This window comes from Mercenaria mercenaria, chromosome 5, assembly GCF_021730395.1.
Source record: "Mercenaria mercenaria strain notata chromosome 5, MADL_Memer_1, whole genome shotgun sequence".
NCBI classification, from domain to species: Eukaryota; Metazoa; Mollusca; class Bivalvia; order Venerida; family Veneridae; genus Mercenaria; species Mercenaria mercenaria.
In genome coordinates, this window is record NC_069365.1 from 28,808,906 (window position 1) to 28,832,180 (window position 23,275).

General features: G+C 34.7%; 2 protein-coding genes across 10 annotated transcripts in view; both read right to left on the reverse strand.

Annotated features, from left to right (window-relative positions):
• The window catches only part of LOC123556724 (CD109 antigen-like), a 43,250-nt gene extending 40,470 nt beyond the window's left edge, over nt 1–2,780 (reverse strand). Inside the window, exons 1-2 of the mRNA XM_053543031.1 lie at nt 2,704–2,780; nt 2,459–2,513 (exon numbers count right to left, since the gene is read on the reverse strand). Coding sequence (XP_053399006.1) covers nt 2,459–2,513; nt 2,704–2,755 — 107 coding nt within the window. The 5' untranslated portion in view covers nt 2,756–2,780. The remainder of the gene's footprint in view (nt 1–2,458; nt 2,514–2,703) is intronic.
• A 9,229-nt stretch (nt 2,781–12,009) lies between these two features.
• LOC123556722 (CD109 antigen-like) overlaps nt 12,010–23,275 on the reverse strand; it is a 49,796-nt gene continuing 38,530 nt past the window's right edge. For all 9 annotated transcript variants that reach the window (XM_053543035.1, XM_053543033.1, XM_045347651.2 and 6 more), the window contains 16 exons: nt 22,869–22,970; nt 22,049–22,177; nt 21,687–21,825; nt 21,069–21,245; nt 20,767–20,848; nt 20,124–20,280; nt 19,789–19,863; nt 19,389–19,566; nt 18,274–18,485; nt 17,698–17,847; nt 17,024–17,086; nt 16,357–16,466; nt 15,984–16,131; nt 13,696–13,798; nt 13,327–13,409; nt 12,010–12,445 (listed from right to left, as the gene is read on the reverse strand). In XM_053543035.1, the coding sequence (XP_053399010.1) occupies nt 12,431–12,445; nt 13,327–13,409; nt 13,696–13,798; nt 15,984–16,131; nt 16,357–16,466; nt 17,024–17,086; nt 17,698–17,847; nt 18,274–18,485; nt 19,389–19,566; nt 19,789–19,863; nt 20,124–20,280; nt 20,767–20,848; nt 21,069–21,245; nt 21,687–21,825; nt 22,049–22,177; nt 22,869–22,970 (1,923 nt within the window). In that variant the 3' untranslated portion in view covers nt 12,010–12,430. The remainder of the gene's footprint in view (nt 12,446–13,326; nt 13,410–13,695; nt 13,799–15,983; nt 16,132–16,356; nt 16,467–17,023; nt 17,087–17,697; nt 17,848–18,273; nt 18,486–19,388; nt 19,567–19,788; nt 19,864–20,123; nt 20,281–20,766; nt 20,849–21,068; nt 21,246–21,686; nt 21,826–22,048; nt 22,178–22,868; nt 22,971–23,275) is intronic.

The following is a 23,275-nucleotide window of genomic DNA, read 5'->3' on the forward strand; positions in this document are numbered from 1 at the left end:
TACAAAAAATGTTAGTGTTATTGGTGTAAGAAGTGTATATGTGAAAACGGTAAAAGCAAATGTCACAATATAGGACTAGTAAAAGCAAATGTTGGTGTAGTAACTGTGACAGCACATGTTGGTGTCCGTACAACATAGGCACTGTAAATACAAATGGTAGTGTCGTCACAATATAGGAAATGTACAAGAAAATGTTGGTTCAGGAAATGTAAAAGAAAATGTTTGTTCAGGAAATGTACAAGAAAATGTTGGTTCAGGAAATGTAAAAGAAAATGTTTGTTCAGGAAATGTAAAAGAAAATGTTAGTTCAGGAAATGTAAAAGAAACTGTTAGTTCAGGAAATGTAAAAGAAGCTGTTGGTGTATGAACTGTAAAAAACGTTGTTTTTTCTGTCATCACATGTAAAATGTAAAAGCAAATATTTCTACATTTTCTACTATTTCAGCTAAATAAAATAGGAAGTATTATCACTGAAGTGGTATTAAACAGCAAACTTGCAAATTATTTAATTTGAAAAATGTACACAACTTTAAGAATTTCATAAGTGCATGGGTAAATAGATTATATATAAAAGCAAAAGGGTTGGGCGACAACTTTTAACAACATTACAGAGTTAACGAATTCCCAGAGGAATTGTCATGGATTGACAATATGAAAAAGCTGATTCCTTGACAAACACGCAGTTAATTAATTAATATATTTATCATAACTGGAAATATTCTATACGATTTTGGAGTTAATACCCCCTCTGAATTAGATGGTTTAAAATAAACAACAGCTGATAACCTTTGCCTTTCTCTTATCTCTGTCCTTCCAATTTATCAAATACGCTTCTTGGAACAGAGTATCGAAGGCTTTGATCAAACAAAATATGTACAGCCGTTCTTTACCTTATTTTTAATGGTGATTTCATGTTGACTTACTTTTTAAAAAAAGTGCTGCTGTTTTTGAGATAAAACATTCGAAATCAGCAGAAATGTGTTTTGTTCTATGGTGTCTTTTTTAATACGCCCTTGAAGTAATCAAAAAAAAAAAAAAAATCAACGAATTGCATAAGCGCCTTTAATATTGAACAAGTATAGAAACAAAACATAGATCAACAAGGTTTAATTGTCCATTTTCTTGTTAAATAAAAAATATATGCATTAAGACTAAGAAAAACGTTTTGTTTTCCAATGGCAATGAACTATCAATAATAATACAACAGTTCATCTACTGTACATATTATGACACTTTTTTATAAAATAGATCGATATTTAACGTATATATGCTGGTTTACCAGGGCGGCAATTTTATCAATATGATAATTGATATAGAACTAGATTTGAAGTCATGAAAACATATCATACAAATCATCATATCAAGAATTTTGACTGACCATCTTTGTGTGTTTTCGGTGGAAGACGTGAGTAAAATTTAAAAAAAAAAAAAAGAGTAGAAAAATAGAATATGATATTCTATAGCAATGTTCAAAGGTTAACTTAACCTCATCGCTTGGATGTTTGACAGAATAATACTAGCACTCTGGATTATGACGCATTTTCTCTTCGCGAAAACGTCTTACCGATTCCCTTTCGTGTATTAAATTCGTATACTAGTGTCCTGAATCTGCTATATCTACCTAACCTGCAACTTTCAAACCACGAGTCTGAATGAAATAGGGATAGCCCTACAAATCTCTGCCCCATGCTGTTACCAAAGGCACAGCGTTCAAATTTATCCACCATGGAACATTACTCGTCAAAATCCACAGGCGAGAGCAGAGTAATAGTGTCTTTTTCAGTCTGCTTGTGAATTTAATGTGTTGTCTCCAAATTTACGACACACTTTGTCGATAGATAACGGTCACAAGAATGGACTTCATATTTTAAAATGTGTTTCTGATTTTTTTCTGTAGCAGACCAAATACATGCAACAAGCCTGTTGTATTTGAACGATATAAAAGACAGCCAAATTGATGACATTTATCTTAAGTCCAGCATATTTTTTTTTTGTACCGCCACCTTTTATACAAAGTTCATCTGATCCAAGGGCAGCATACGGACATGAAACAAGAGACAATTTCTGACAACCGTTCACTGTCCGGAAGTAATATATTTTAATAACTTTTTATACGTACTAGTGTCACAACCCTAAAACGGACGATTCAAAAGGAAGAAACGTCAAAATGATAAAAGAACATAGACATTCCCTAGCCTTTCATGGAAACCTACCAATGTCGGGGTGACAATATTTAGTTTTTACACCTTTTTTATACAAGATTTGCATTAGCGCACGTTCATTTCGAGTTTTAACATCTGAGTTCAGAAACCCTCGGGATATATTGGTGCCCTCGCCTTACCGGGCTCTGGCACCAAAAAAATTGGGATTATGCAGATGTTATAACACGAAAAACATGCGTTATCCCTACATTACAAACTTTTTGAGAGAAAAATATAAATAATTTTAAAAAACTTACTCATCTGCCAATGCGACCGCTGAAACGGCCGCTAATATAAAGATCTTTAACATGCCTAAAAATCAGAAATAAAAGACTAATTATTTATTTGAATATAAATGTAATAATTATTACATATTTAATATTATGAAAAGTATTGTTTTCTTTGTTGCAACATAGATCAAAATCGTAAACCAATAAACTGAAGAAGCGTAAAAATATTACAAAACTGTTAATTTTTATTATATTTTAATTTAAATGCTTACCTATTTTCTTAATGTCCCAGATCTGTTTCAGCTGCTTCGGAAGCCTCGTCATATTTATACAGCTAGATAATAATGCCGCGGATTTGATCTTCACTACCCCGGAATTTTGTTTTTGAGACGCGCAAAAAGGTGAACATATCAGCAGATTTGACCCTATTTTTATCGAAAAGAAATCTTGAATTTTGCTGAGTATTGAAATGCACAATTGAAAATTGAGGTTACTCAGTAATTACAGGTGATTTATTCTGAACTGAAATGACTTCATTGTGTTATAATTGTCCGGTAAGCCACAGATAGCTAAATCTAGATCAGTGCCAGTTCCTTTATTCTGTCAAAAGCTTTCATATTTTAGCAAGGTAGAGAGTAGTTATTTTCGTGTAGTTGAGAATTATATTTATTATCGTGAAGCAAGACAGTGCAGACCGACAAACACCACAACTAGTCTGCTAACAACACTAGATTGCAACTTCCAAAAAAATACAGCCCGTACTTTAGTTTCGTGTCGTTATCATTTCTGATCTTCTGAGATCATGATACGTTATATTTCCTCTGATGAACTGACTCAGCTAAATCATGAATGGTTTTGTTCAGTTTTATAGCGTTCTGTATGCATCTGAGGGTCTGCCTATAGAGTGTATATAGTTTGCAGACATTTTTGGCACATTTGCAGTTTTCAGTCCTAGACATTTCACAGATAAAATAGCCCAAGAGATAAATTTCATTTCAGTTGGAGATCAACATTATTACATATCAGTTACCAACTGTTGCGGTTTATCTTTCCGTCACCTCCCTCCACCCTTAGTCGTATGATATGTGAAGATTTGCATAAAAACTGTATGCATAAAAACTTTAACTTTACCTTTAAGGGGCCATACATCTGGAACCCATTAAGGAATCTGGCCAGTTTGCGAATGGAACCAAGATATTATGCCGATACAAGTTGTGTGCAAGTGTCATTAAAATCATTTGTAAAACATGGTCTCTATCGTGTTCACAAGTAAATGTGGACTGACGGACGGACGAAGGCGGTCACAAAAAGCTCACCTCACGTGATCTATTACTGGAGAATCATTTGACCTAGAACCTTCAAACTTCAAACTTCACAGACTTGTAGAGCTTATGGAGTAAACGAATATATTGTTTCTGGGGTCACTCTATCTAAGGTCACAGGGGTCTGAAAATTGAAAACCATTCCGATCAATAACTTGAAAACACAGTATGTTGAAACTTCATAGGATAATTGAACATGCAGAGGTTATGACCCATTTTGATTGTGGGATAACTCTATTTAAGGTCAATGTCACAGGGGCCTGAACATTGAAAACAATTTTCGATCAATAACTAGAAAACCACTTAAACAAGAATGTTGAAACTTCATAGGGAATTGGACTGGCAGAGTAAATGACCACTATTGATTTTGGGCTCACTCTATGTAAGGCCAAGGTCAAAGGGACCAGAACATAGAAATACTTTTCCAATCTATAAAGAGAACCATTTGACCCAGAACCTTCAAATTTAATAGTGTGATAGGACTTACAGGGTAGATGTGCCCTATTGTTCAAAGGTTAACGTCACAGGGGCGATGTGTCTGTCGCACTTTATTTTCAATAAATAAATTTATTTTCAATAAATAACTAGAGAATCATTTGTCCTAGAACAATCAAACTTAATTGGGTGATAGTGCTTACAAAGTAGATGACCCCTATTCTTTTCGGGTCACTCGATCAAAAGTCAAGGTCACAGGGGCCTGAACATGGAACAAGGTTTCTGATCAATAAGTTGACAACCACTTAACCCAGAATATTGAAACTTTATAGGGTGATTGGACATGCAGAGTAAATGATCCTTATTAATTTCAAGGTCACAGGTACCTGAACATGGAAAACAATATTCGAGCAATAACTTGAGAACCACTTGACCCAGAATGTTGAAACTTCATAGGATGATTGGAAACGTAAAGTGGATGAACCTTTATTTTTTGGTCAGTTGATCAAAGTTCAAGGTCACATGGGCAAGAAATTCGAAAACCGCTTCTAATCAGTAACTTCTGAACCATTTGCCACATACCCTTCAAACTTCATAGGGTAATAGAACTTATAGAGTGGATGATCCATGTTGATTCCAGGGTCATTTGAGCAAAGTTCAATGTCACAGGGGCCTGCACATGGAAAACTTCCCGATCATTATTTTGAGAACCACTTGGCCAAGAATGTTGAAACTTCATATTGGACATGCAGAGTTGATGACTCCTATTGATTTTGAGGTTACTTGGCCGCTCTAGGGTGGTTAAACTATAGTTTTAGGTGGGTGGGGTAATTTTCATTACCCCTACATTTTGTTGGTTTTGACAAAATTGCACAAAAGTATTTAGATAAATTACTTTCCAAATGAATAGTTTAGTGTTGCTCGTATTTATCACATGGTAAATAACGAGCTTTAAATTCTAATTATCGGTTGAAAAATACATACATTTTCCTACCCCCTTTTTCTATTTGATATCTTTTAAATACTCCCATGCATCTTTAAATTTTCAAAAATATAGATTATATTGTATATGTGATAAAAAGAATTTATCACCTTGATCTTGGTCGAATACTTTTATTATGCACGTTTTTGCATTCTATAAAGTGGGTAGGGTAAATAAAATACCCCGGATTTGCGTATTTCTTAGCCAAACCTGAACTAGATTGCACGAAAGAGTATTTAAATAAATTACTTTCTATATGAATAGTTTGCAAGTAAAGGTTTTGTCTCCTTTTATTAGTGTTTCTCGTATTTTTCAAATGGTAACTGGCACGTTAATTCTAATTATCGGTTGTAAAATACATACATTTTTCTACCCCCTTTTTCCACTTAAAATATTTCAAATACCCTTCATCCATCTTTACATTGTAAAAAAATTAATATATATCATATCGTATACGTGATAAAAAGAATATATCTCTATGGGTGTTGGTCGAATATTTTTAATGTCCATTTTTGTATTATATAAAGTGGGTGGGGTACATAAAATACCACGGATTTACGTATTTCTTAACCAAACCTCAACTAGAGTATCTGGATTATTTATTCTTATGGACTATTTCGCATCAGTATTAATAAATGACTTTGAGAAATAAGACCATTTAAAAAGTTGCTCCTTCATACTGTAATTTCTACTTTAAATAATTTTAATTTATTCTCTGGTATCTAAGGTGTCAAATTTTATAACAAAATGGACATAAATGAGTACATTTTGCATATTTTTCAACCACAAGCCTTATGCGTAAAACCAATGTTGAAATATACATATTTAAACTGATTTTAGAACGTGATATCATGTTTTGTTAGTAAAAAAGCGTTTTGAATCTTAAAAAACTGCACATATACAGAGTTATCTCCCCTTAATATTCTCAATTTTGCAAGAGCTTTTGTTTTGCAGGCCTGATATTTCTGATCCGCAAGACATAATATGTACAGAAACAGACTTTAGCATGTCCGGACAGGTAAATCCATTTTTTCATGACTTGGCCCTCCGGCTATATATAGACTATGCCAGAAGGGGTTTTGCTCCCCCCCAGGGGGAATTTTGTGGACCATATTTTTTTGAAACTCCAATGTGTGGTGAACATTTTGGCATAAAGTTTGCAACTGGCGAGTGGGGCTTTTCTCCGTAACACCACCTTAAAATACGTTACCCTCAAAACCAATAATTTTTTCATCAATTTTTACAGACGAATGGTACCATTATGTTAGTAAATCATTTCAAGTTTGCATATTTTATTACAAGGTGTATACTAGATGCTGCAATTTGATAAAATTTCAATATCTAAAATGTGATGTTAAAGAAGAAAAATATCGGAAAAAGATATGTTACCCTAAAAAAAGCAACATTTTTGGCATGAAGTTTTTATTGCAAATTTAGATGACCAGGTAATTAGAAATTGAAGTTACTATTAAAAAGTTCAAAGTTCAGCAAAAACAATGATATATAGATTGCTAGTATAAGTTAAGGGAAAGCATACTTTTAGCGATTCTTAAAATGTAACGTCATTCTTCCAAAATATGCTAATTTTCAATCATACCTACTTCAAACATGTTTTTCATAAAAATGTTCTATCAATTTTATATTGACATTCTTTAGTTACATGTAATACAACTATATATTTATTTATCAACAAACCTCTAACTTGTAAGATGTCTTACATTGAATTCTACATTACATTTTAAGTTACCAAACATACAAATTATATTGTATGTCTTCATTTTCTTTTAAACACACTTTATCAGTTGAAAAAAAAAACAACAATATAATTCTGTTCTCAACAGTATAGTTTTGCATTTCAAACTGAAGGTTTAACTTAAAACACGTATAAATATATCAAATTAAGTTACAGTTTACGTTACCGAACAAACTAACTATATCTCTTGTGTTCTGTTACCTTAAATATACTGTAGCACTTAGAAAAAGCATATCTACAATTCAATCAAAATATGTTTTAACATTACTTTGCATTTTAACTTTAAACCCATGTATTTAAAAAACAGTTTACGTTACAATTTACGTTGTACGTTACCTAACATATAAGCTGTATTGTGAACATATACTTTATCTTGGAAAAATAGCAAACTTACAATGATTTTTTTTTTGTTTTAAATATTTTGCTTTCAATTCTAAACACATTCTAGAACCTTATTTACATGGTCCATGATTACACCTTCACGAGAACACTATGCAGCCAAACATTTTTTAAACAATTGATATATATATTCAGCTATTTAAGCACATTGAAGTGACATACTTATAATATATACAGACATTGCCCAACACAGTGCTCTATAAAGATGCTAAATTTAAAACAGGCATATCACGATATTTAGAAATCTTGTGCATGTTTATGCACACACAATTTTCATTTTGTTAACTGCTGTATGTTGTAACTGTGATTGTTTTGAATGTACAGTAGATTCATTCATCAACATAGACTTCATCCAACATGTTGTCAATCTCAACTGTATCCTTAAGTAGATATACCATGTACATGTATCTTCTATGGAGCCGGTATCCAGTAATGGTCATGACTGGAATACTGTGACTTTCTTTAATACGGTATGTATATATTGATGGTAGTTCAATAAGACAATTATAGGAACTGCCTCAAAATAGGATATTCTGCAAGTGAAATTAATGTAACTCTAGTAGGTAAAGTAAAGTGCATTTGATTGCCCACTCTGAAGGCAAGTTCTTACAAAACTAACTCTTTTGATGGCAAATATGGGACTTTAAACTTTTATGGGTGAATTCCGTTACCAATTGACAAGTTTATTCCAGACAGAGGACCTATTTGATTTCCAGTCATTTGAACCTCAACTGGTTTCTAGAGAACCTAAGGTCAGAGACAAATAACACTATTGGGGAATATTGTTACTAAAAGTCAAGCCACTTGTGTGAAGTTCGGAGGCCACTTTCTTCCAAAGGTTTGTGTACCTCATACTAGCAACCCTATTCAACATCAACATCAAAAACCCGCTAGAGTACTGCCCTTCTGTCACACTGGGCAGTTGCCTTTTAATAATGTTGGGTACCAACAGTCAATCTATCATTGTTTTATCTAGGTCATGAGGGCATTTGTCTAGGTCATGAGGGCATACAGGCCTGGTGGTTGCCACCACTAGAAACCTTATTGTATTCGGTACTACCTTCTCTAACAGGGTTCCATCTTCCTGCATTTAACCCAAGTGCATGTACATCAAGTCCATCTCCATGACAGCAACTATGGAACAAATATATGTTGAGCAATACTTGTCCTGCGTCGCAAACTGCAGTGTCGTTGTTTGGGGATCAGTGTCCTTCATGTCTATTTTACTAATTCCTTCATTCCGAGGTTGGTAGTTTACACTACCCTTACTGTGCACATTTCGGGGGAAAGGGTTGGGTTATGACAACAATTACTGTATGGACCTTGCTCCTGAAACTACGGCTTTACACAATTATGGAAACATCGACTTGGAGGGGCTGGGTCTATGGGATGTGTTCATGTCTCCTGTTCTGATGGATAGACCAGTAGGGGCACGTTGTGCCAGAGTCTCACTTATTGGTCTGGTTTTGGCTTGCTTACCCTTACTCAGTAAGTGGACGTGTGGAGGCAAGATCAACTTATCTCCAGTGTGAGTAGATATGGCTGTGCAGCCTTTATTTAACCACAACATCCTTTGTACTTGGGTTGAAACACGAGTCCCTTCCAGATGGTATTTATTGGTATTTCGGGACCTTTTGAGGGACCTGTCTGGTTTAAGCAATAGAGATTCTTGGGCTGGAGGCCTAGGAAAGGGACTTTGGGTCATGGATCATTTACTTGAGACCCTCGTTTAGATATGTGTCAGCAGAGGCAAAGCCCAGTACAGCAATAGACACAGAAACTGTGTCCATCTGTTTGAAGTCTTCCCAGCTTCCTGGGTATCCCAGGTTTATCCTTGTGAAAGATGCAGAAGCTATGTCCATCCATCTGCCAAACTTTCAAGAAAACCCAAGTTTCTCAGATTTGTATGTTTTGCTAGGTATCTTGACTGTGTTTTAGAAATATAGGTCAGAATGAGTATCCCATAGTACACATTAGTATGGGTATTCCAGCACGGTAATAATTTGGTACATTTCTCTGTGCAACCCAAGAGTTTATGAACTAATGCAGTATGTGTATCACCTGGCATACATTAGTGTCAGTATTATGGTCCTTGCTCTGGGTATCCCAGGGCCTTGATAATTTGGTATTTTTTCCAGGCATCCCGGAAGTTTATGAACTTGGGTCAGGGTATCCCATGACCTTAAGTTTTGTTATTATACGATATGTGTGGAATAACTGCTTCAGTATAGTAATTAACCATCGATTGGGGAATCTCGTCTGTTTTAAGAAGGAAGTACTTGTGGTCTGCTTCGCATTAGATGTATGATTGTTATTGGCAAAACCTCCATGTTAATTATCCTGCAGGGTATCCCTGTTATGTCTGATTCTGCAAGGAATCCATTTGTGGCCTCCCAAGCCCTTATGACCCACTTTATAGAACAGGGCTGGGGGAGTGTAGTGAGAATGCTGTTAATGGTAACCAAGGTCACTGTCAGAGGTCACAGGAGAAACAGCAAATCAGCGAAGAGGATCGACATCACATGGCTAGGAGGATCAATCGTTTACGAGGAGTATCTCCTCTAGACCAAACTCTATTGAATGCAGTTGTATTAATCATCAACAACCGAAATCTAAGGCCATCTGCCTTTTAGCGTTAGAAACCTTTTCCACACCTAATAAGAGTGTATAGTGAATACCATTTTTCACTTCAAACTCAATGTCACACTTAGTCGTCAGAGGTCATACGTTAGGACTAATATTGCTTCGTATTGCGGAGTCTATGTTATTTAATTATACTAATGATAATTATGATATGCAGTCATACTGGTACATTCAAAGAGCTATATATTCTTAATATACATTTCAATAATATTTCTAATGAATTATAAAATCTATATACATTTATTTGATAATGTTGTTCATGTCTGGTGATGTTTATTTATAGTCCAATGTATATTTTTTGTTTTAAATCCTGACCATATAGGTAATACCAAAATTTTAAATATTTTTTCTTTCACACATATTTCGGAAAGGTAACGTATCATATGTGACATAATGAATAAGTTAACTCTAGGGACAGTTTTATTATTATATATAAATTTAATTACTGAACTGTGTATTGGCCATTATCAGTATTTTACAACTTAAAAAATCATCATTGTTGATATATTTCTAGGTTCTAGTAATTTCAAAAGAAGTAACGTAAGTTACGGATAATACATAACATCTATGCACCTAAAATGATATGAACTTATGATAATTTCTATTTTAAATACATAAACATATCTAAGCGTCTTGTTTATTACGATTAATTGTACAACAGGCATGTTTATAATATTAAATTAGCATAAATGGTGAATTAAATGAAAATTTGCATGGTAACGTATTTTAAATCTCCGTAACTCGTTAAAGCCCCAACGGAAACTTGCAAACTTTTGTCTGTGAATGCCAACTACCATAAGGTTTAAGAAAATCATAGTGTTGAAAATTCCCCCTGGGGGGGGGAGCAGGGTCAATTGTCAGCTCAAGGTCTAATAGGTCTTGGCTACCGTTTGAGCGTTAGACCAGGCGCCTAGTCTCATGTCCGGAAAACATTTTCAGTCTCGGTAGAGTTTGAAAATAAAAGTTAATTGTCATTTGTATCTAAATTGCATGGTTGAAATAAAATTTAAGTATAATAACTTTTTTCTTGCGACTATTTAGTGTTAATGGTCAGTCTCAAATGGAATTTAATTTCGAAGTTCTCGTAAAATTTGCTATAAAAATCTCAATCTAAAACTCATCTGAGACCGAAAACGTTTTGTGAAGATAGGGTCAGGTGTAGGTTTAGAGGTGATGGTATCACATAATAGGTTACCAGGTAATGTTGACGCTTGAATATTCTACTATTTTGACCATATCTGGAAAGTTTTTGACTTGGTTCGAGTCCCATTCGAGCAGGACAAATACCCATACTACATGTAGAATTTTAGGTATATCTTCGCTGGTTCTGGGAAATCTAGAGATAGTGTAGGCCATACATGAACGCAAGATAGGGTAATTTTAAATAAATGCAGACACTCTGTTACATTACGTTTTGACCTTTGTTCAAGTCCATACATGCTTGGTACTAATTAGATACGCATATATGCAACAAATATTTAATGCTAATTGCCAGGTACTTAATGCTAAATGCCAAATACTAAATGCTAAATCCCAAATGCGAAATATCAATAGCTATTACATATCGTTAAAATATAAATGCTAATCGTCATTTTTGTCTTTATTGGTTTATGAACTGTGCCTCTTAAATGAAATATTTAACTATATGAAAACATATAATGTATCACTAATCTGATTTGAAGCAATGACGTTTTTTTTTTTTTTTTGTTTTTTTTTCGTGAAACATGGGACATAAACTGTTTGCTCTAAAATGATTAGAAAAAATGGTTTTTTTTAAAGAGACAAAGCTTTGTAACGAAAGTCAATGATTGTTTAAATGATGCATTCATCCACTGATATATTCAGCTCTTTTTTTGAACTAGCAATTAACAATACGTAATTGGTATTGACTGTTTCACAATAAACAATTTGACAATTACCACTCGAAAGTCAAAATTTGAAATTAAGCATTTGACAAACATCATTGTGTAACGTCAAGCATTTAGCAAAATCTATAGTATAATACATAACAAGTACACCTTTATCTAACAAAACATCACACAACTCAAAAACAGAGCAATTTTATTTGTGAAGTATAAACACAAAAATGGAATAATGCAAAGAAATTACATAAAGGAAATTCTGTAAAAGAAAGCACAAACGCTAAGTATCATTGAACTAGTAAATAACTGAAATAAAGAAAGCACAAAACACCAAACCCCATTAATCTAGTAAATAATTCAATTGTTTTTAGTCATATAGAAAGCAAAAGCACCAATTATCATTGAACTTGTAAAAAAATCTAAATGTCTTTTTACATGTAGGCGTAAGGAAAGAACAAAGCCAAGTATCATTCGGTGATAACAGTGTTTGTTGACACACAAATATGAAATGAGTCACTTTCAAAACAAGAAGTATGAATTCTGTCTCTGTAAAAGCACTTTACTGATGCATAAAGGTAATTTTGTGTGTTTTCAACTGTACAACTACCTTCTGGCACTCTGAAAACAAAATAATAAAATTTGATCAAATACCAATAGCATGACCACAAATCAATCAATATTCAAAATGAACAATTAAGAAATACACTGTACTCTGGTGTCTTTCACGTTTTGTTCTTCATTTACTAAAATTCCATCAGCCAATCTCAAAATACATGTATAGCGTGTAGTATTTCCCTGCCAAAAGTTTAAACATTTCTGAAAATTCCGCTACATTAATTATTGTCGAAAATGACTCCGTTTTTGAACTGACTTAGTAATAGGAAATAAACGAACTTTAACTAAGAAATGAGTAATATACAGCTGAATGTTTTTCAGCTTAATCGGTTATATACCACACGCTTCAAAATGGTAAAATGTAGATTATACATGTATACAATAGTTGTACATCATCGTTTGCGTGTATAATCAAAGAAATGGATGACTTGTCATATAAGAAATAGAACTTAGTTCAGGAGCCTCGGTGCCCGAGTGGTTAAGGTCGCTGTCTTCGAAACACTTGCTCCTAATGCAGTGGGTTCAAAACCTCGTTTGATGTGCAGAGTTATTTCGAGCAGATTGCTTACGGAAGGTCGGCGATTCTACCCAGGTGCTCGTGTCTGAATAATGCCAGGGACAGTACCTTTCTTCCCCCAGCACAAAAAGTTTGAAAGTCGCCATATGACCTATTATCGTGTGGGTGCGATGTTAAACCCAACAAAAAGAATTCAATGCAATAGAAATATACCTTGTAAGTATCGTTGGAAGAAATAAGTCTATGCTTACATCGTCCCTGTCATGAATAGACTGAATGGAATGAGCGTACGAATTAAGGTAGAGCAACGTGTTTTACACACAAAAACACAAGCTTTGATTTCTTACAGACTCAGTCGTTGACTTACCTTGCATCCGCAATCTTTGCATACGTCACAGATATCTGCGTTCTTAAGCACGTGAGATTGATAGAATGCAGTCACTTGGTTGCCTACAATATTTGATTTGAGTAATGTAAAATGTAAAGTACATCATTAATCTCAATTTTATAAAACGATTTAGTTAGTTAGTTAGTTAGTTAATTCAACGGAAAGACATTTTAAGATGATTCCGTTTAAGAATTTTTTTATCTCTTAAAATACTCTTTTACTCAATAAACTATGTCAAAGGAATTTCAAACTGCTGAAATTCGATATAAAAATTAAAGAATTGAGCTGTACTTTATATCACAAATAACAAGACCAATGTAGGAACTCAGAAGGTTGCTATTTCCTTACTTGGCTGGTAATAGTCATACACTCTGACCGTCGCTGGTTGGGATTTTGCTACCATACCAGTTCGGATCACATCCATAGTAAGACAGACTGGCTTTGTTGTAATCTGAAAGAACAATTAAAACATTATAAAATGACAAATAAAATTTCAATTCATGTGTGCATTACAAGAATAAAACTTCTTTGGTCACTTTATAACTTCAGCAGAATTCAGTTAGTTCACAAATATTACCTCATAAACACCGTATGTAGCACTAGATACCGTATGTAGCACTAAATACAGTGTGCATCACTAGATACCATATGTAGCACTAGATACCGTATGCAGCACTAGATACCGTATGCAGCACTAGATACCGTATGCATCACTAGATACCGTATGCATCACTAGATACCGTATGCATCACTTGATACCGTATGTAGCTCTAGATACCGTATACATTACTAGATACCGTATGCATCACAAGATACCGTATGCATCACTAGATACCGTATGCATCACTAGATACCGTATGTAGCACTAGATACCGTATGCATCACTAGATACCGTATGTAGCTCTAGATACCGTATGTAGCACTAAATACAGTGCGCATCACTAGATACCGTATGTAGCACTAGATACCGTATGCATCACTAGATACCGTATGCAGCACTAGATACTGTATGCATTACTAGATACCGTATACATCACTAGATACCGTATGCAGCACTAGATACCGTATGCATCACTAGATACCGTATGCATCACTAGATACCGTATGTAGCACTAGATACCGTAGGCATCACTAGATACCGTATGCATCACTAGATACCGTAGGCATCACTAGATACCGTAGGCATCACTAGATACCGTATGTAGCACTAGATACCGTATGCATCACTAGATACCGTATGCATCACTAGATACCGTATGCATCACTAGATACCGTATGTAGCACTAGATACCGTAGGCATCACTAGATACCGTATGCATCACTAGATACCGTAGGCATCACTAGATACCGTAGGCATCACTAGATACCGTATGTAGCTCTAGATACCGTATGTACACTAAAATACAGTAGCATCACTAGATACCGTATGTAACACTAGATACCGTATGCATCACTAGATACCGTATGTCAGCTACTAGATACGTATTGCATACTAAATACCGTACCATCACTAGATACCGTATGCAGCCTAGATACCGTATGCATCACTAGATACCGTATGCATCACTAGATACGTATGCATCACTAGATACCGTATACATCACTAGATACCGTATGCAGCGCTAGATACCGTATGCATCACTAGATACCGTATGCATCACTAGATACCGTATGTAGCACTAGATACCGTAGGCATCACTAGATACCGTATGCATCACTAGATACCGTAGGCATAACTAGATACCGTAGGCATCACTAGATACCGTAGGCATCACTAGATACCGTATGTAGCACTAGATACCGTATGCATCACTAGATACCGTATGTAGCACTAGATACCGTATGCATCACTAGATACCGTATGTAGCACTAGATACCGTAGGCATCACTAGATACCGTAGGCATCACTAGATACCGTATGCAGCACTAGATACCGTATGCATCACTAGATACCGTATGCAGCACTAGATACCGTATGCATCACTAGATACCGTATGTAGCACTAGATACCGTAGGCATCACTAGATACCGTAGGCATCACTAGATACCGTATGCAGCACTAGATACCGTATGCATCACTAGATACCATCACTAGATACCGTATGCAGCACTAGATACCGTCTGCATCACTAGATACCGTCTGCATCACTAGATACCGTATGCAGCACTAGATACCGTATGCATCACTAGATACCGTAGGCATCACTAGATACCGTATGTAGCACTAGATACCGTATGCATCACTAGATACCGTATGTAGCACTAGATACCGTAGGCATCACTAGATACCGTATGCAGCACTAGATACCGTATGCATCACTAGATACCATCACTAGATACCGTATGCATCACTAGATACCGCTGTCATAGTAGTTGCAGCACTAGATACGGTGTACCTAGATACTGTGCATCACTAGATACGTATGTATCACTAGATACCGTATGCGTAGCACTTGATACCGTATGTACATAAATACGTGTGCATCTAAGTATTACACTAATAGTATGACATAGATCAGTATGTATAATCTGTGCTTGATACTTGTATGTTCTAATACAAAATTGACATATAGTTTCGTAAACTTATATTACTATAGCAGATTGACTAAGATATGAATTGTGAGTTGATGACAAACCTCGTCGAAGTATAGGATAACTTTTCTGTCTTCAGTCTCGACCTTCTTAATCTCTGCAATACCAGCGATACTCTCAAGATCCGCCTCAAACCCAGACGGTATGCCGAATTCTTGTACCGTCATACCGCTCGCTCCTGTCTTCAACCAACTTAAAAAAGATACGTTTCATGTTATTGTTGTGTGGTTTGACATACACTAGAACTTATATGATACATGATTAAGAATATTATTATTTTCAAAAATACTGTTCAGTTCACAAGCTGTATCGTAAATTTCACTACATAGTGTTGAACTATGAGTTAATCAACATTTCCTATAATAATCAGTATTTTTGGATTTCCTCAAATTAAGCAAAAAGGTGTCTGATACATACGCTGCACATGTCTTGATTGAGAGGAAGTCAATAGTTTCCTGTACCATGGTTACAGTGATATCGAATGATTTTTCTTCAATCTCCTGTTCTACGTGGAATGACAGGTTGATCTGTAAGAGAAAAGGCACACATTCTAGAACTACAAAATATGTTATCACCCTCTGCATTTAAAACACATGCTTTTGCGTTCGTTCTTCTCAATATAGAGAAGAGCACTTGTCTCTCTGTGTCAGTAATGTGTACTGCAACACTTTTTTTTTTAAAATGACGGCACAAAGTTATAAAATTCCATTTAGCACGATCTGCATAGTCACACTTAAACAAGGTATTTTTACAATGTTGACAGAATACGCTTTTTCAACAAATGTTTGAAAAGCTTTCAGCAAAGTTTCTCGGCTTCATAAGGGTGTTGTCATATTATTGGTTCGAACAAAATTTGCTTGGAGTTACGCATTGCATAGTGCCAAGTCACTGTGAATACCGTCTAAACGAAAAAAAAAATGTATTCAGACTTAAGCTCGAGGCCTCTGGTTACCAAAACCTGTACTTTTTTCAGGTATACCTGGTTTTCACAGCATACATTTTGCATTTAAATGGTTTTATCATTGAAGTAATAACGATAAAACAAAACCATATTTTATTGAATGTTTTTATATATTTGACTTACATCAACAAGTGCCATGCCGTGTCCAGTTGCAGTAACGGACACCTGACTAGGAATGGATGGAAGCTGAAAATATACATTAAAGCTATGCAGTGCCAGTATTCCACTAAAATATTTTACCTTCAGAGACACACTTCAAATTTAAACATTACAATTAAATATATTTATCTTTACTAATATACAAATAATTTGCATATGTAGAGCTATGTTCATAATTACATGTCTTCCATCTTTTAAAAGGTGGTAGTCATTTTAATTGTGGTTATCTATACGTGTATTAGGTGTGTACTTCTTAAGCTTGATGCTGCATAGCATTGTTAATAAACAAAAACTCGTTAATTTTACGTTTACATAAACTGCATTTTGTATATGCAGTAAATTTCATATTGTCAAAGTAGTATACTTTTAAATAGACGGTATACAAACGTTCTTGGTAACTCTAAAATTATGAATAGTGACAGTACTCATACTTTAATCCTATAAAACAATTACCATTTTTAAAACATACTTAGGGCATGGCCTTAACTTTCGAATCATTTGAAAGTAATTTATTATTATATATGTCAAAATACTTGATTTGTTGTACAATTAATTATTTAAATCATAAACTATATATATAGATGTTGTGAAATTTGCCCCCTTTCTACTTTTTGTAGTACTATATTTATCTAACTTACTACAACTGTCTGAAGAAGTAGGGCGTTCTGTTTGTTGATGGAGAATTTATGAGTAAATGTTCCAGCTGTGATTGTGGCTTGAATATCAAAACTGTCAGAATACGACATGCCTGCAAACTCTGATAGCGCTTGTAGTCCAATAACAGTGTCCTACAACGATCAAATAGCTACAATAACAGTGTCTTTCAACATTCAAATACAAGAACAGTGTCCTACAACGAACAAATACAATAACAGTGTCATGCAACGAACAAATACAATTACAGTGTCATACAACGTACAAATACAATAACAGTTTCATACAACGAACAAATACAATAACAGTGTCATACAACGAACAAATGCCATAATTACAACGAACAAATACAATAGCAGTGATTAAATGCAATAACTCCTTAATATAGATGAGCTATTAGACTAGTACGATTTACATTAAAGAATCATTTCATTTTGTTAAAAATTGTGTTTTAGATAAAAAGTTTGTGAAGACAATGTACGACTTTAACTGTCATTTTATATATTATAGACATTAGGTTTAAAAAGAAATTCAAAAATGAGAAATGAGTGTATCCAAACCTGTGTCGAGGCAAATCCACCATTAGAGTTTCTCTGTGAGGTTATCCACTTCATAATAGGGATACCATTAGCGAAGTCTTGTTTTGCCGCCTGCACGAGCAATGCATATGACGTCATTTCAATGTCAATAGGATTAGCTTGAGAATGAGATGGTCTCCAGTAGTGATGACTGGAAGTACTTGTCTGGGCCTTGTGCCAGTGGCGCATTCCACCTGAAAATAACGTGTTTTAAGATGCAAAAATAACAAAATGAAAATGTGCCAAAAGTCTTTTACAACACTCATTCCGAGTACAGGACGTCTTTTACAACAATCATTCATAGTACAAAACATCTTTAACAACACTAATTCCGAGTACCAGACGTCTTTTACAACACTCATTCCGAGTACCAGGCGTCTTTTACAACACTCATTCCGAGTACCAGACGTTTTTTACAACAATCATTCATAGTACAAAACATCTTTAATAACACTAATTCCGGGTACCAGACGTCTTTTACAACACTCATTCCGAGTACCAGACGTCTTTTACAACACTCATTCCGAGTACCAGACGTCTTTTACAACAATCATTCATAGTACAAAACATCTTTAATAACACTAATTCCTAGTACCAGACGTCTTTTACAACACTCATTTCGAATACCAGATGTCTTTTACAACACTCATTCCGAGTACCAGACGTCTTTTACAACACTCATTTCTAGTACTAGACGTCTTTTATATCGTTTTTTTCTAGTACCAGACGTCTTTTCTTATAATACGATGTTTACAGACTTCTGTTTCCAGCTTTTAAATATTATGCTACTGACCTTCTAAAACTATTAACCTCAAGTTTGCTTGAATCAATGGTATTGTATATTATTCACATATACATTTTGTTTAATATTTACATTAAATGTATAAAAAAAGTCATTGAAATGGAATGAGCATAGCAAACATGAAATATACAATATGCACTTATGATCACTAAAATTGTTTAAGGAAATAAAATTCACATGGCTGTAAAACGAGCTGAATTATATTGATCCAACTTTGAGACGATAGCTACAGTTCAATATTCAACAATTTGCAGATAATCAAATTCTCTCATGTTTTTGAAAGGGACAATACTACCTTTTACAATGGCATCGTTGTTGAGTTTGGTGTAGGCGGCATCGGCATGGGAGCTTTTAGCAAGGCGGAGAGCGTAGCTGCTGATAGCCAAAGCGTAGTCATCTGATGTAGTGGACAACTGGGACTCAACGTAACCTGTTGCCATAGTAACGGCTTTGTTGATTCTCTGCTGAATACTCTATAGGGAAAAAAGAAAAAATATGATTTAAGACCTGCATTAAATGTGACCATTTACACAATTTTAAGCAACTGCTTGTTTCATAAAAAGCATTTAATCATCCGTCAGTAAAATACTTAATTATGATGGTTATCAGGCAAAATGAAATCTAACATATTTAACTTTACAAGTATATAGGTCTAATCAAGAAAATGACTGAATACTTCTGCGAGGAGTACTTACACCTCCTAGATCGTTATTCTCCAGCAGTGAAATCAGAACAAAAGCTGTGAGTCCCAGCCCTGATGCAGAACCTCCCTAAAGACAGAAAATGGAAAATAAATTAATGTAGTGAATTGCTGAATTGTTAAATTATACAGATTTTTCACATATACAACCACTGAAGTAAAACGATTACTCATTGCCTTGCATGCGATTATGAGACACGAGCTCCGTGACCTTATTACACCACAATTTTAAGTTCTAAACAACAAATATCGTTTTATAAATGCTAGTTGCAGAAAACCATTACTCAAAAGTTATTTAACACCCTGAAAGGGGCTGATTGTTTATTTTACCTGCATGTCTTTGTGGATAACACGTCCTGGTTCCGGGAATGAACCATCAGAATTTTGTCTGCTTATCATCCAGTCTAGAGCCCGTTTAATTGTTTCATCGTCAATAAAAATTTGCTTCTTTGCCTGGTGGAATGACTTTGTTACGAATGCCGACAGCCTATTTGTAACAAATGGGAACCCGTTAGTTACTATGTTAAACATACAAAATAAAGAAAGAAGCCCCGATTTGATGACAAGTTACCTTTCACAGTTTGAAATATAAACTTTAACGTCATCAGTTTTCCATATTCTATAGAGAATTTTTTTTTTGGTTCCGTGCAAGATCAAAACATACCTTACGAAGTGAACACAGGTGCAGTAGTTCCGTGAGCGGCGTAGTCACGAGTGAAAATGTAATATGTGGTGTTCACATGCGAAAGATGGATAACATTATAATAGTAATTGTGAAGCAAACAAATTTCATGGTTTTGGTTTTGACCAAATTTTTATATAGATTTTCTATTTGAATTTTTTTACCAAATGAAATTGTCAAATATATTTACACCAATATTTCAATAATTCACAAAAAAAATAAACACATAATAAAGTAGTCTCATACACTTAAAGACATGATGTACAGACATATTAAATAAGAATTACAAACCACATGCTTCCGGACTTGTCTCTGTCACCAAAGGCGCTGAATGAGCCATCTTTATGCTGGAACGTGAGCTCTCTCTGATATCCTAGAGAAAGGAAAACAGATTAATTAGAATTATTTTCAAGATGTAATTTATATGTCGACCACTGCGTAATTCATTCCATTATCAGTATTAAAAAGAAATCTTTATTTTCGCACTTTCTGTGTAATTTTATAATGTTCAAATTGTTAAAAAAAGCCGCGCTTGTCACATATCATATCAAAGACTTAAAAGGCTATGTAATACATAGCAGAAACAAAAGTACCTTTCTCTAAGAAATTGATTGCCTTCTCCTCAATATCACCAGTGAGCTGACTTGTTGCTGTCAGATAATTAGTCACGAAAACATCTGGAGCAAATCCAAGCATTGTCTGCTCGCCACACCCGGTGGGCATGCGCAGTAATTTGTCGAGATTGTTTACAGTTGGTCCCATCAAGTCACCTGTTTGCATTATTAATATATCAACATTTGTCTTGTATTTTTTCGTGACACATTTTGTGAACTGAACTGAACCTTTTCCTAATTATTTTTGAAAAATAACTAACACATTATACATTCAAAACAATTACAAACATTTTATATTTTTAAATTTACGGTCGCAATGCTATTAAAGTTTCAGACAACATATAGATAAACATGTTATGCAGATAAACATGTTGTTTATACTTCACTGTAAACTGCAATAACCTGAATGTAAGAAGCACACAATCTGGCGGTTCTAGTAAGAATGGTAAATAAATCACGGGTAAAAGTAGTTCACTGTACACACACATTTTGTATATTTACTAGAATCGCAGCAAGCAGCCCATTATATGACAATAATGTAACTTGTTACTATATTATAACTTCTTTTCATTCAGCGCACAATATGATAAAACTCACCAATAGCTGAGACTACAACCCTCTGTGATCCGGCAACGACACCAGCTGGGAGAGACAGTGCGACATCTGTACTGAATGAAGTTGCGTTCTTCAGGTCTATCAATATTGGGTTGCTGTATTCCTTGGCCACGCCCTCAGGCTTTAATTCAGGAAAACATTTACATACTACACCTTTTGAAAATACAATATACAAAAGCGGCGTTTACTACAAAAGGGAAATCTTTTAAACGATAGAGAGTATTTCAAATAACTGTACTAAAATATAATGTGTTTAATCACAAAACTGTTAACGTATCTAACTATAGATCAGCATTTATTTTGAAAGTTTTCTTGTTTGTTATCATGTAAAGTTAATTGTTTACCTCAACCAACAATTGTCTGCGTACACCATCAGCAGCAAGAACGGACTGGGCCTTCACTGTGAGAGGTATCTTACCGAGAGCTGCAGGAACTATAGGGAAAAATACGCTCTTTGCTGCTCCCGCTGCAACCTATAGGACAAACATACATTTATTACATATGACTTGTTTTGTATCTCTTTTTAATGCAAATAATTGATATTGTCTTCTTGACATGCTATAAAGCAACCAATTGTTTAATACAGATGAATGTGACACTTTGCATCAATTATAATGCTACATGTCCATGTAACCATAGCAAGCGTTATCTATACATCACCACTTTTACGGAATGATTTACTTCATAATAAATAAAGGTGCAAGAAAACGTAACGGAACCAGCTGTTTAGCAGTCCATTTAATTAAACACTTTAATCCTTGAACAGAAAGTCAAGCAGATAAATGCTTAATAGTAGTGCAAATGGTAGGCAATATAATGCCTCCTTAAGGAGGTAACCGGTCTACATCTGTAAACAAAGGTTTTTATATATCAAAATGTTCGTAAGGAACTGTAGATTATAGAACTACTTGATGCAGTTGCAATTTCTGTGGTAGATTACCGATATTCAAGATGGCGTCCAAGATGGCCGCCAAATTAGATAGGTTTACATTTATAAAGGGAGCGAGTTTCTAATTTTAAATGTGTCGGCCGCTCAATCCGGCGGTACTGGGTCCAGTCCAAACTGGAGTAACGAAAACACATTCGGATATGAAAAAAGTACTGTTTGTAAGCTTATCATTGGAATCGAGCAAAAAAAAGCATTAATATAAGTTACATGCTTACATGAACTGTTTCTTGTTGTTGTTGCGAAGCATACTGTACTGTTCCAGAGGTATCGACGATGACATTTTTAAAGTCATTAGACTGCTCCAGCGTCACAATAACCTGTGAAAATACATGTTTAACAAGAGTCAATCTCTTGGTGAAAATTAGCAAAAATTCATTATTGCCTGATATTTATATCGATTGTTTTGCAGCGACCAACAGGCTTTTTTGCGTAAGCGGAAAATGGTATTTTGTAATTTATTAGAGCATTTGAAGAATGGGTAACGTACTTAGAGTAAGGGTTTTGATTCATTAAATTGCTGCAATTTTCTTCATACCACTTGGTACGGTCTATGTACACGCTGATGTGCACAATGGTCATAAACGGCTGAATAAGTGGAAAGAAGAATATGTACATATTTCTA